The 14309-nt window shown below is 39.6% G+C and overlaps 1 protein-coding gene across 3 annotated transcripts in view; it reads left to right on the forward strand.

The window, feature by feature from the left end:
• Positions 1-14309, forward strand: part of SMAD2 (SMAD family member 2) — a 44799-nt gene that overhangs the window by 1216 nt on the left and 29274 nt on the right. For all 3 annotated transcript variants that reach the window (XM_010123008.2, XM_086771464.1, XM_010123009.2), the window contains exon 2: positions 6558-6846. In XM_010123008.2, the coding sequence (XP_010121310.1) occupies positions 6611-6846 (236 nt within the window). In that variant the 5' untranslated portion in view covers positions 6558-6610. The remainder of the gene's footprint in view (positions 1-6557; positions 6847-14309) is intronic.

The raw sequence follows: 14309 nt of genomic DNA on the forward strand, positions 1-14309 counted from the left end.
GTTCCACTGTTCTACTGTTCTCTGTGAAAGGGAGAAGACTGGCTTTGATTTTAGTTTGAACTTCATACAGAACTCAGGTTTCCTGCGAGTTGAGATCATTAACACTGAGGAAAACTTTCTCCAATTCCACTGAGAATAAACTGTTTCCTTGTTTGGAATAACACAGCCTAAGGGGTCCAGAAGCTGATCATAAATTACTTTTGTTTTGCACTTGTTCAATGCAAGATGAAATACTTGTTTAATGATTTCTCTAAGTCTTACTGACTTTGGATTAATATAGGAGGCAGACACAGTACTGCATAAGCTATGCCCTTTAAAACCTCAGCTCTCAAAAAGTCTTGATACTGTCTTAAATAGGCTGTGCTTCAATTAATGTTACTTTATTCTGAAGCCACTAATATCAAACAGTGATGCGTTTGAAGGGAAAGAGTGGATTTTCCCTCTTCTGAAAGATCTGAAATACTGTGCACTTGGTGAAATTGGTAAAGAATCTTGTCCAAATTCCAGGATTAATGAAAAAAACATCGCCTTTAAAAAAAAGTCAGAAAAACTGGGCCAACATAGGGAAGAAATGAACTTGTAGATTCTCTCTCAAATGTCACAAATTATTTTCCTCGATCTTCTTTCCTCAGGAGCTTAACTTCTGTCCTCTTTATTCCAGAAGAGCTCTCGCAGATGAAATTCCTGTAAGCCAGAATACTTCTAGTAAAACCCGCAGAGATCAGATTTCTTTATTCCAAGTTTAAGATGAATAAGCAGACTGATATGAAATATGTTGCATAAGGCTTTAGAATAAATTAGCCAGAAATCACTTGGTATTTTTGGTAGCACCAGTGTGTTTATAGTATGTTCCAGACACTCAGGAAAGGAAAACTTCCCTTGAAGATTTTAGTCTGCTAGCATGCTGCCCTTAAGGTTTTCTTCATCTTTTATGCCTAGTTATTGCTGGGATCATGGGCTTAATATTTAATACTTGTTCCAGAGAACTGCAGTAGAATGGAATAATAGCAGACATGACTCAAACTGTGACTTTGAAAGTTGCCAACTATGACACTGTTTGACCAACTATAGAAACGTGTGCATTGGGAGGCAGAGAGATACTACGGGGGCAGAGATGAAACAAATACCACCAAAGTTAGGCAACTTGTAAATTTTCCAGTATTAATCTGTTGGGAATAACAGCACGTGCTTCCTATGTTCCAGCAATCTAGAAAACCGCTCATACCTCTCTGGGCAACAGAGTAAATACTCCTTGAGTATTCAGTGCTGCAGTTTTAAGGACAATCCAGAGAACATGGAAAGCGATAAAACAGTGGGTTTTCTGATCTGTATCTCACTGCTACCTTGGCACTAATAGTTCAACTGTAGTTTAGCTCAGAAAGGGGTCTTGAAAACCTCACTGCAATTACTCAGCATCCTAGTAAGTCGATGTACTGTAGTGGGAATCATACACAGGAGGGCAAAAGATCTGATTTGAGCTGTAACGTTGGGCTTCAATAAGAGAGTGAGCAAAGGAGAGACAGTGCAAAGAATAAGTGATGTCAGAGCACATTTAAGGTCCTTAAAAGCAAAGGCTGTAAATGAAAAGTAAGTTTTTTGGAGATGGTTGGTTGTAGACTAGAAGGAAATCACAAAACCTGTATCGCAGGGAGGAAAGGATGTTACATATCTGGCAAGTATTTAATCTGCAGCCATTTTAGCAATGTGGAAATGTTTGTTGCAGTGTTGACAAAGATTGTTTTCTGGGTGCATTTGGGGAAAAAACATTTTATATTTTTTTTTCTTGTGGATGAAGAAAGTATATGAGGAAAAAGACTAGAGGACTGGTTTTAGCAAGAGGCTAGTGTTAACAGTGACAGTGTATGAGAAGATGATTGTTTAGGAGCAGAGATTAAACTCCTTGTGTTACTACATCAATTTCAAGGCCAAAGTTACAGGTGATGAACTGAAATGGGATTGCTGGTCAAAAATTAGCTGCAGCAGTGACGCCTAAACCCATGCGTAAAAGCATGAGACTGTCTAGGTGGACATGGTTAGAACCAACACAAATGTAGAGCTCCTCGCTTTTATTTGAGCTCCTACCAGATGTTCTGCAGCAAACACGTGCTGTCTACCTTCGATCTCCAAATTGTTCATGAGGTGTAGATTTCTGTCTCTGTACTTTTAATTTTAAATACAATGTTGAGAGCTTCCGGATAATATGACTAAAAAAGATAAGTGGAAAGGTTACTGTAGACGACAGAATTTTTCTGTGGTCTTTAGATCAGCTCTTATGCAATGTCTTCAAGTATTTGTAATTTAATTGAAGTAGTGAAGCTTTCAGGCTTGGCGTCTCTCTAGAGAAGCCTCCCAAACTGTGTGAGTTGTGTTCAGATACTTTCTTTGTGACAAAAGTCCTCTACTTGAGGGAGGGATGTGATTCAAATGTACAGAATGCTGAAGCTTGTTGACGAGATGAATACAAGCAGTTCTTCAGCAAGGCTTGCGGTGGTGGAACAAGGGCCACTTTCGAACACTAGAAAAAGTACAGATTTAGATGACTAAAAGTACTTCTACAGTCAAAACTCTGGTGCTGTCTACCACAGGAGGCTGTGGAGGCGGGCACAAAAAGTGGGTAGACGAATTTATGGACAACAGATCCGTAAATGGCTGCTAAAGGGAATAGGTGGGAATGTAGCCTTTAGTTGCCTGCTGTAACAATTCAAGATGCTGAAGGAGAATGGGCTACATAAACAGGCCACGTTCATGTGCCTTCCTTGAGTGCGTGTCCTTTTGCCACCTTTGCAGACGGAGCACTGAGCTAAATGCGCCACTCTTCTGACCCAATAGGGTGTTTCTTGTTTCTTTATTACTGCTTTTCCCTTACATAATTTGCATTTATCCAGATTGCTCAGAATTCAGCCTCACCGTGCCTTGCACTTTGCAGTGCCTCCTCTAGGCTTGGAGCAGAGTGCACCTTTTGTGCAAATTAAACTGACTGAAATCTCTGAGTACTCATCACAATCCGCTGAAGTATTGAGCTGAATGAAGTCCTGTCCTACTTGTGTCACATTCTCTCTGCTCAGCCTTTGAAAGATACGGGGCCACTACTGGAATAACTTAGGGAAATTTGTATTGATACTCCTGGCAAGTCCCTGACATGGCAAAACAATGGCTAGAAGGAAGAAGTTCGTTTAAGCCTCCCAGACTCTTAGTCTGCAACTGTGGTGCATGTTATGTAGGTTGTTTTTTTTAATAGCTGCTCAGCTGCAGTGATAATTGTAATACAGGGCTCTTTAAGCATGCACCTTTGTGGTTTGTTTTTTCTTTAAGAAAAGCTAATTTTCACAGAGGTAGCAGATCAACTTGTGCTTCTGAAGAACTGGATGAGCAAACATTTGTAAGGAAATTGGTTAAAACTAGTATCTTAAAAAAATCTGGTTAGGTGTGAGCTGACAGTCTTTTGGAAATGGAAAAAGAAAAGATTTTTCTTCTTGAGTATGTTAAAATAGTATGAGAGTTCAAATATAAAGAAAACTGAAATGTATGAGATTTCTGAATTCTTTCCTGCTGCAAGACTTAAATTACTCAATGTACTTAATGAAACAGAAAGGCAAATCTTAGTTTAAAAAATAGAACACCAGAGAGTATGGAGAATGATATATATATATAGATCAGTGCAGTATTCTTGTCCTTAAGACGTAACAAAATTGGACACCTCATCACAAGGGTTATTGTAAAGCTGAAAAAAATTAGATAAAAGCATTGAGAATGTTCAGAGGGCCTGGAAGAATAATAGGCAGTTTACCTTGGTGGGAGATGAGACCCTACTGAAGTGTGTATTTTATAAGGCTGACAATCAAAGGAGTGTTCTGGGGCGTTGAAGGATGTCAAATTTGAAGCTAAAGAACAGGAAATACGCATATTAAGTGTCAGAGAGCTCCGTAAATGGGAGAAGAATTGGTGAATAAGCAATGGTACTGGTACTTGGCTGCCTACATCTGTCGTATTGAGTTGAGTGTTCAGGTATTACACCATCAATTGCTCATGTTTAGAAAGGACTCTTTGCAGAAAAAGAGGCTATCCTCTTTGATTTGGCCTTCCTGAATTTGAGTATGCCTCTGAGGCATCTAATGTTGGCTCTATTGAAAAGTTGAAGTATTTTTGTAAAGCTCCAAGTGACTACTGTTGTCTGTTTCAAAACCTGTGACTCTCCTGATGTGAGCTCGAGTACTTAGAGTACTGTGGGTGAGCTGGTGCAACTTCTTAACTGGGAAAAACTTGGCAAAGAAAAAAAAAAACCCAGACAAGTTGATGAGTTTTCTCTTGGGTTATCTTTGTGGAGAGGTGTTAGCAGTGGTGCTGACATGGTGGCAGTGCCACAGGAAAGAAAGGAAGGCTTCCTGCAGCAAGAAGCTGTTACATTGGTTTGGCTCCCTGTGAAACCATACCCTTAGTGTCCTAGCAAGTGTTTCATTTGAAAACGTTGAATATTAAGTTTATTTTTCTTGTGTTTGCTGCAGCCAGGGCTCCAGTGCAGTGCTTTTGCAGGCTGCAAAACCTGCAGTCTGAAATACTTGGGACAATTCTGTAATAATTTAATGTTACTGAAAGAATGAAAGTTCTTTTCGTATTATAATCTTGTGTGAAAAGAAATACTTTGACTTTCTGCCAAGCCCTCTACTGACAGGACAAGGGGCAACGGTTTTAAACTGAAAGAGAGGAGTTTAGGTTGAATATAAGGAAGAAATACTTTATGACAAGGTTAGTGAGGCTCTGGAAGAGGTTGCCCAGAGAAGTTGTGGATGGCCCATCATTGGAAGTGTTGACAATCAGGTTGGATGGGGCTTTGAGCAGCCTGATCTAGTGAAATACATCTATGCCAATGGCAGGGGGGTTGGACTAGATGATTTTTAAAGGTCACTTCCAACCCATTCTATGATTCTCTCATTTAGGATAGATTATTTTGAATCACTTGCATAAAGCTACCTCTGTTAATCTTGAGTGGCAATTGTAACTTCTGTCTCCTTGTCCCCAAAAAATGACAATTCTTGCTTCAGTCATATTTTTAGGTGCTCTCAGAAGCCGGCTTATGGAGGTCTAATTTAGTTGAATTGGTGAATAACACTGGAGTGTTATTCCTACTGAATGTTCTGTTTTGTAGAAGTTGAAAAGTTGTGATTTTAAGTTACCTGTAGAATATAGTCTAGTGTTTGACTGGTTGGTCCTCACTGAAACCACAAAGACATGACGAGGCATAAATTAGCATGCATACTGTACTGTGAAGTATCCCAGATCAACCGTGCTATTTTGCAGATGGGAAATTTCAATCCAGTGGAGCTGGTATATTTTGGATAGAAGTGAGGCATGTGCCTGTACAGGACAGAGAGGCATGTAAGCTGCCTTGAAAGCTCCAGTCGAGTAGCCTGAAAGCAATGTTAGCTCTTAGCTAAAAGGTATTTTCAGCTCACTGAACTAATGTATACAGCTTGGAAATAAGGTAACTTTCTGGAGTTCAAATACGCCATTTGCTGCCTGGAAATAAGGTTGGTTTTGACTTCAATGCCATACTTCTATCCTTAGGACCATTATGTCCTCAAGCAGTTTCTAACAGCTGTCTGCCTGAAATAACACTGATTTGGGCCTTATGCTGTTGTACCTAAAACTAGCCTAATAGAAGCTGGAAAAACAAAGTTGTTTTTTCTTTTTTTTTTCTAAATGGTTGTCAATCCTCTTTTAAATCATTTGAAGTGCAAATTGCAGTGGATGCTAAACGTAGCCCAAGTTTCAGCATCCCTTCTAATCTTTCATTTTGTATAAACACCCTGATCAGGTTGTTGACATGGAATGAAAGGCTATCAAAATTGAAAACAGACAGTTCAGCTGCTCAGGTGCCTGCAAACGTAAGATTTTAAATGTCCTTTAATGAATTCTGAAAGACTTAATTTTAAGTACTGTTGGTTGAGAAGATTCATTATCTGTAGGCCATTGAAAGATGGGAATAAGCTTATTACCAAACTTATAAGTGAATTTCAAATTGGTGTCCCCAGTGAAGCAAAAATTGGTGGTTATTTTAAAACATGACAAACAAAATGAGAAAAGGCTTGTGAAATGGCTGTCTGTTGGAAGACTTCTGTCAAGCTGTAATGACTAAATGACTTTCCAAACACAATTTTGCTTGCTAAATTAACTTGGAGACGGGCAGAACGTGCATATATGTGTATGCAATTTGTCAATCATTTGTGGAATACATTCATAAATGACTAAAACCAGCTAGCCTAGGTGCAAAAGCTAGACTCAAGTCAACTTCTGGATCTTCTGAATTTGACTTCAGGAAAAGTTCAATGTCTGATGCAAGAGTAACCTTAGTCTGCAGTAACTGTTGACTCTGCAGCAAAGTTGCATTTGAACTTTATTGATGAAGTACCTAACCACGATGCCAGCTACTTCTTATCTATTATCTGACTTGTTTTGGGATGCAGTGTTCTACAGCATTTGGTAATGAAAGGTCCTAAGCGAGGTATTTATTTAATGTGAAACCTCGGTGCTAATGTGTCTGTTTTGGTTTGTGTTTTTAGGGATCAGACGGGAATCTCTAATTGCTTGCTGAGTGTCCTGTCTGGTGAAAGTCATGTCGTCCATACTGCCATTCACTCCACCAGTTGTGAAGAGACTTCTGGGGTGGAAGAAATCTGCTGGTGGCTCTGGAGGGGCAGGTGGTGGTGAGCAGAATGGTCAGGAGGAGAAGTGGTGTGAAAAAGCAGTCAAAAGCTTGGTCAAGAAGCTAAAGAAGACTGGACAGCTGGATGAGCTTGAGAAGGCAATTACCACTCAGAACTGCAATACAAAATGTGTGACAATACCAAGGTAAGTGCTGTTGTGTTTGAAGTTGTTACACCCAATTAAGAAATGACTAAATGGATATTTAGGCTATACTGTGAGCAAATTACTAAAATAATCTGTTGCATGCCTTTGCTTCTTTAAAAATTCTTTAAAACCTCTTTTGGTTTTGTATAGTGCTTGCTTACAACTGAATCACATGCTTTGTAAAGTCACAGTTTCTAATAATAACATTACATTTCAGTTTTCATTACTAGGTGGATTCCAATTTGTATATGTTCTGGTGGTGCCTAGCACAACTCTTGAGTTTGTAGCACTACCTTATGTTTTTATTTAATAACCCTGTCTAATTGCAGGGGCATACTTGAACCTACACTTCCACTTAAAAAACCCAAAAGACTAGTTTTTCCTTGGTCAACACTTCAGTCATCTAATTATTTTATGCAGTAGTTTCATTTAAGTTGTAAAAGCTGCATCCGTTCTCCCTTTTGAAGGGAAATTTTATCTTTGGAAGCTGGTTGTCTGAAGACCAGTTTATTTACTGTAATTACTTCTTATTGGTTAATGAAACTGCTTTTTATTTGATTACTTGGAGTATTTCTAGAACTGCTCTTCTGCTCCTGATACATATATACACTTAAGTGAATGACTTGCATTCTACCCCTTTGACTTTCTCAACTTAATTCATAGCAACTGCTGTGCGAGAGGCGAGGGTTATGTTTGTAAGTATAATGCAGTCTGCTCTCGATTTGTGTTGTACAGAATTCCCAATAAGGTGCATGTCTACACTCGTTGTGTGACATAAGTGTCAAGTCACTTCACAGGTGTGGTCTTCTGTGAAAAAGTTAGAGGATCTGGTGGCACAAGAATATCCTGGGCACTTAGCCCCTTGACACTTAAAATAATTTCTAAGGGAGAGAAACAGCATCTGGTTTATGACCTTAATTTCTGTATTAGCATATTCATCACAGCTACTTTTAAACTTTGTATTAATCATAGTGCAAACTAGATTTGACTGGTATCAGTAATGATTCCATATATCAAATGTATTGCAGCTGTTACCTGAATGTTTTTAGCATTCTTTTTTAGATTTGACACAGCTTTCTGGGAAACTCGTGAACATTCTCTGAGTGAATGACTACTTTTAATTCTGTTCTTTCTTTTCTCTTCACACTTTGTTCCTAATGCTGCCCTCTGCTTGTATGTTCTTCTGTAGAGCAGTCTCAGTTCTCTGGGTTTTCTTTCTGCTTGCTTCCTTTTGCCAGCTGGAAAACAATCAGAAAAAAAATAATAGAACTGTGTTATCTTAGCATATATCAGTAGACTAAGATTGGAACCTGTAGGGATATATATTTCTTGACTTGATATGAGATGACTCCATGTATTTAGCAGATCTTTACCATGACAAAGACAAAATGCTTAATTGGAAGGTATTTCCAGTGACAGAAGCTAAATATGCTGTACATGGATTCACTTGATACAAAATGTGTATCCAACTTGTAGAGCTCTTAGACTTCCTAGAGCTCCCTTGCAGGGGTACTGCGGCAGTAACCATTGCTGCTTCAGAAGAATAGCTGTCTAAATTACGTTTTGAAGATGATGTTAGAAGATACAAACAGTATGCAAATTTATAATTGTTTTCCTAGTCTACTTGTCTGTATTTGAGTATCTCCTCCTGCCTGCATGACCTCTTGTGTTAAAGTAGGCATAGTAAATAATTCTTTAAAACAGAATATGAAGCTCTCTTATACTCTGTATAGCCTCCATGTTGGGACCAGCAGTTCCTGCTGGGCTGTTATGTGCTGCTCCCATCTATCTCCTGTCAGCTGTAAGAAGGACTGGACCTAGGTTATACTTTTCTTGACTACCTTAGGTGTAAGCTGATAGCTACAGTGGTGTTCACTCTGGAGTGGTGTTCACTTGAAGCTAGAGAGTAGCTTCAAGTGGTGTTGGCTATTATACAAGGTTTAATTTTAAACGAAGAAATGGCCTTGGTATTAAGGGATGAGATGATATCAGGGTTGCCAGCGTCACTATAGAGAATTCTTGAGTTTCATAGTTGGCTTTTGGAGTGTTGGTATTATTTCACTTTGACAGCAGTAGTCTGGGTTCCCAAGAAAGAACAAATGTCAACTTGTTACTGTAATGACTTGAGATTCTTGTTCTTGGATTTAGTAAGTCAGTGAAACTGCTGCTTGAGACCTGCTTTAATAAATGTCTTAAATCTCTGCAGATCAGCAGGGATAAATAGTAAAATGCTGAATCCGAAACTTTTTTTTCCTTCCTGGTCAGCTGGAATTTTGAGGTGCTAAGCTGCTGCAATGCAGTTCTGATGTGACACCTGGACTAGCTTTCCAAACTTCGTTCTGCATGAGGAGGGATTTTGTTTGGTTCTGTGTGGGTTTTTTTAACTAGTTGTTTTTTAATTACTAATACTATTTAATTCAGTGTAGATAATAAGTGTTGTGGGATGCTTCTGCTTGCCACTATTGCTTTATCCCCTCCACAGAAGTTTCAGTTGCAGTTTCACAAGTTTCTAGTCCCCTTGGAGATTTCCAGAGTTTGGTATAGTACGGGTAATCACTGAGTCCTAAAACAGGTAAACACCTACAAGCTTTTCCAGAACTGAGAGCAGCTGGGACAAAAGTTGAATTAAATTACCTCTTCAGAAACCAGCATATACTTACCGTGTGTCATTGCTGCGATTAGGATTGCTCTGTTTCTGCACTGTTTGTCAAGGTGACTAGATGCTAAGGGAGGCTGATACTGTGCGTGCTGTGCAAAAGCTGCTCCTGTGGTGATTAACACAACTGCTTATGCAGACTAATAGAGGTTCTGAGAAAGCAGAAGTAAACAGATGGAGTGGGTGTTTGCATCATGCAGCAGGGGTGCTTAGCTCTTCATAAGTGGGTCAGTAATCTAGAGCAGAGGCTAAATAAGTACAGAGGTCCTTTTGACACTAGCCCTCTAAGTAATTTGTAGTTATCTTGCTGAATCCTCCCAGCAAGCCAGTGGGATTCTAATCACATAATCCCCATGTATCCTGAAACTAAATGTTGGCACGTGAGTTCACTTTTCTAAAACGTGTAATGAATTGGTAGAATTTAGGATCCCGTCTTCATGCTTTCTCTTGCAGTTTTGACACAATAGAGCACAAGCAGCAGTCAGCGAAGAAACAGCACGAGCATTCGTTCATATAAGCCATCTTCTAAGGGCAGTTTCTTCCTTATTAGCATGGCTTGTTCTGTTGAAATAAATACTTCATAAGTAGTGACAGCTAGAATCCTAGCCTTTAACAAACCAAACCGTGCAGTGAATAGTCAGCGGGCATATTCATAGCCTATCTTCATTATTTAAAAAGTCGTTTCAGTGGCGACAGTACTGATTATTGGAATCCAAAGCAGGGAAACAAAATCACTAGTTTGGGTCCCGATATTTTGGTGTGATCAGCTGTGTGGTTTTTCTGTCTTAAAAATAATTGAGATATGCTTCATGCTTTCTTCTTGGTTCTTTTAAATAAGACTGACCAAAATGCAGTTGCTTTTTTCAAGTACCTGATAGTGTACAACTAGTAACAGAGCTTAGTTTGAGCAGGTTTGGGATAATGTTGACCTGGGCTGTTGTATCTCCTATATTTTTAAAATTTAAAGAAAAAAAAAAGCTACGGGAAGGGAAGTTTTGTGTTTACTGCTTTGTGAGTTCCTCTAGAGCATGCATGTCTGAAAACTGATGCAGAACTGGCTGTGTCCTTTCTGAGCTGTAACTGGGTACAGCTGTATCACATGTTGAATTTTGCTTCTGTGCCAACATTTCGGTAATGTGACAGTGATATTGGGGCCCTGTCTTACATGAAGGACGAGTAGTAATGGAGATGGCCTGGCTATATGGAGTAGACCCCAGGTACAGCTGTAGTCCTCACTTGTTGCATGTCTTAATGCATTCACTCTTCCCCAGAAGATTCCATCTTGTGCTGTGCTTTCACTTACCTGTTGTTGAACCCACAGACCACTGCTGTGTCTCATCTCCTCGCTAGCAGTTTCCCCGTTCTACTGCTGACACAGTTTGCACAACACAATGGTGAAATGAGGCATATGAGATCACTCTATATACAGGTGCACCTTTCCTCTGGTTTATGCGGGAGGACAGAGATGGGTGCCTCCCATCAGCCTCAGCATCTCTGGCTTTCATTCATTTTAGCCTTGCATAGTTGATATAGCTTTCATGCGTGCCCTAGCAAAGGCTATTTGTAGTTGGGAGGAAGCTAAAAGATGCGTCTATACCTCTGTTTTATCTTTCCAGATGTTTGTTTACTCGTCTCAGTACTGTAGAAGGGTTTTGTACAATGTCAAACAACGTCAAACTTTTCTGACCGCTAAACTTTCTTCTTAAACAGAAATTTTTTGTTTATGTTAATAGTTATCAAAAGCAAATTTATGTTATATAACTCTGTGGAACAGTACTTGACACTTGAATCTTAGCTTTGATGGGAGGTCCTGAGTTTCTGTAGAAGAGGCAAATTTTATCACTGCTTTACATTGCTTTAGCGCAAAAGTGAAGCCATGTGGAATGTTGATGAAAAATGATCTGGCAGAGAACTGGCTGAAGTAAGGTTTTAAGACCAACTTCCTTAAATCCAAGTTCAGAGATTCTTTGCTGGGGTATTAGGACCATGCAGGTGCTTTAGTCTTAGGTGGAATGCAACAGTTAGTTCCAGTGTGGAGAGGAGGCAAATATTCCTGTCAGATTCTTGCTTTCCAGCCTGCTGTGCCCTTAAAGTTTTAGAAGGTATTATCTAAAAAATGTCTTTTCTTGCTTAACAGTTCAATATGTATGTAGAAAATGCAGTCTTATCTGTGCCCTCTGCCCTTCTTGCTTAACAGGAGCATAGCATCCCTTTGCTGTGTTTCCTGGTTTTCAAAAGCTGATTTCTGCTTTGTTTTCGGCAGCTTCCCAATTCTGACTTGAGAGAGAGATAGTGAGAGGGGCTGAAATCCTGCTGTTGTTTTTTGAAGAATGTAGCTCATTTGTGGAATTTACAGTTGACAATTAGACTTCTGAATCACCTGGCTTCTGCTTCAAACATGAGATGAATTCTGTTTTACCATCCAGAGGCAAAGAAGGAACCCTACAATGGGTTCCATGGTTTTGGGAGTATGGAAGATTGAGGGAGTGTTGGGAATGCGAAGCAGAAGACTAAGCAAAGCTTAAGCAGCCTAAGAGACTGTGTTTGATGTTAAAGTGACTAGTGCCGTTGGCACTTGATTTCTTTTCTTGTATGTGCTTACAATCTCCGGGAAATAAATCCGGCACACCTTAATTTTGTTGTATTTCTGATGTGTTCTGCAAAGATTCAGATGCTTAAAACTGCAGAATCTGGTGAAAATTCATCAAATATGTGAAGGCAAAACCATTTGACATGGTCAAAATTCTGTAAAGAAGCTATGACTTTGTTATGCTAGTGTTATTCCTTTGCTTGCTTGTCCTGAAGCCCTTTCTTCATTCCTTGCAGTAAGTGAGTGCTATGGATAAGATAAGCAGCGTAGGCATAGCTTATGGCACATGTTAAAATTGTTTTCTGAAGTCTGGCTCTCTTTATTATTTAATGCAAGCCTCCATACACGGAACTTATTAGTGCTGATCAAACTTACAAAGGAGTTAACAGCAGAAATAAACCAGGTGAAGAAAAGACTTGTTTAAAGATGGGACAACTGGCTTGGAACTGTTTGAGAGCAAATACTTTAAAATATTTGTGACAATTTGATGCCTTTTTCTTGACATAAGTAAAAAAAATTCTAATGTAAAGGGCACAGTTTTTCTTGGATATAACCTGTGCTACGAGTTAGCTTGTTTTTTTTTAAATTCCTTGGGAATATTTGTCAGGAAAGTGATCACATAGCTGCATGTAGTAACCTAGTTCTGAGGATATTTTTGATCAGGAGTAGAGCAGAGTTGTCAAGCTAATGTGGCTTCTAGAATAGATTGTTTTCAAGCTTTAAGATCTTTCTCCAAAATAGGGTACTTCAGAAAATAGCAATATGGAAATTTCTTTATTCCTTGTCAGGTTAAAGCCGTAGGAGATGAGTGATTTTGAACAATTACACTGGGGGGGGGGGGGGAAGGTTCCCCTGGAAACTGTTTTAGGAGAGTTCCCAACATCTGCTGCTAAGCTATGAGTGAGCTGGCCAAGAGGACAACAGCAGGCAGTTGGATTGGCACGGTAGATCCTAAAACAACATCCTGACAGGTGAAGTCTGTTTTCCCAGAAACAGATCCTGTCAATTTGTAGCAAAGCCGGGATCATTCACTATTTAAGTTGGGGGTGCTAAATCATAGCTCACAAGTTGAGAACTGCTATGTAGAAGGAACGTCCTCAAACTATACACTGTATTTCAGTCTGGATGTGTTCACCTAGATGTAAATGGGCTCTATAAATATTTAAAGACTATATTTGAACATCTTAAGCTTTCTAAAATAAGTATAGATATTTAAGACAGTACCTCAGAATACACTAAAGCACCATTTTTATTGCTGAGATTACAGGAAGAGCATGCTTGTAAATTGCTTGTTGATAAGCTGGCTTCTCTTTCTCATGACAGGATTATTGAGGATGAAGCAGAGCCCCCTCTGCTTTTCTTTTGTTGGAATTTCAATAAAAATAATACTTTAGAACAAAGCCAAAGAGATCTTTCTTGGAAGTATAACAAGAGATGGCAGAGATTTTGGAAAGTGTTGTCCAAAATTAGCTTCAAAATCCCCTGATCCTCCTTGCGATATGTGGTGCTGTGAAGACTTTGGATGTGTTCACTGAAAAGGTGTAGCAGGCCTGCTCTTCTCAGTCCTGTAATTGTGGTGGGACTTGAATGTTGTCTTTACAGTCTCTGTAAAAGACTGAAGGAAGTTCTTGATGCACCAGGCTCTGGCTTCCACAGGGCAGTAATGACAGAATGATGATGTGCTTTGCACTGGCTTCCTGTTGTGACATCTCTTAATCTCAGAGTTGGACCCATGTGTATGTACGCCTCCAGCAGCTTGCTCTGTAGCTTCCTGGCTTCCTCTTTGCAAATGGTGTTGTGCAGTCTGAATTTCAAGCCTAGAAAACAGCCAGGCGGCTGCTTGCCAGGTGAATAGAGTCCACCTGCATTGCCTGAACGTAAGATATGAAAAGATGATCCTGCAAGGGACACTTTGCAGTGTCTTCTAGCCTGTGCTGAGGGTTTATTTCAATAATTTTATGATGACAGCTTTCAGCTGGTCCATGTTCTGTAGTACTGCATTGTGCAGTCTGGGTTAGTGTGCAGTGAGGTAACAAGAGTGCTCAGAGAGATTACACTTATTTCCTTGGAGCCTTTCTTGGAGCTGGGGTGGCAGAAGCTGGCACCTGGTTTTTCAAGGCTGTCTCCTGCCCAAAGATAAATGGGCCCATGCTCTTCTTAGTTTCTAAATGTTCAGGGTGGTGTGGTTATAGACAAGGATGCTGGCCCTAATTACAT

This window comes from Chlamydotis macqueenii, chromosome Z (assembly GCF_036417535.1).
Source record: "Chlamydotis macqueenii isolate bChlMac1 chromosome Z, bChlMac1.mat, whole genome shotgun sequence".
NCBI lineage: Eukaryota > Metazoa > Chordata > Aves > Otidiformes > Otididae > Chlamydotis > Chlamydotis macqueenii.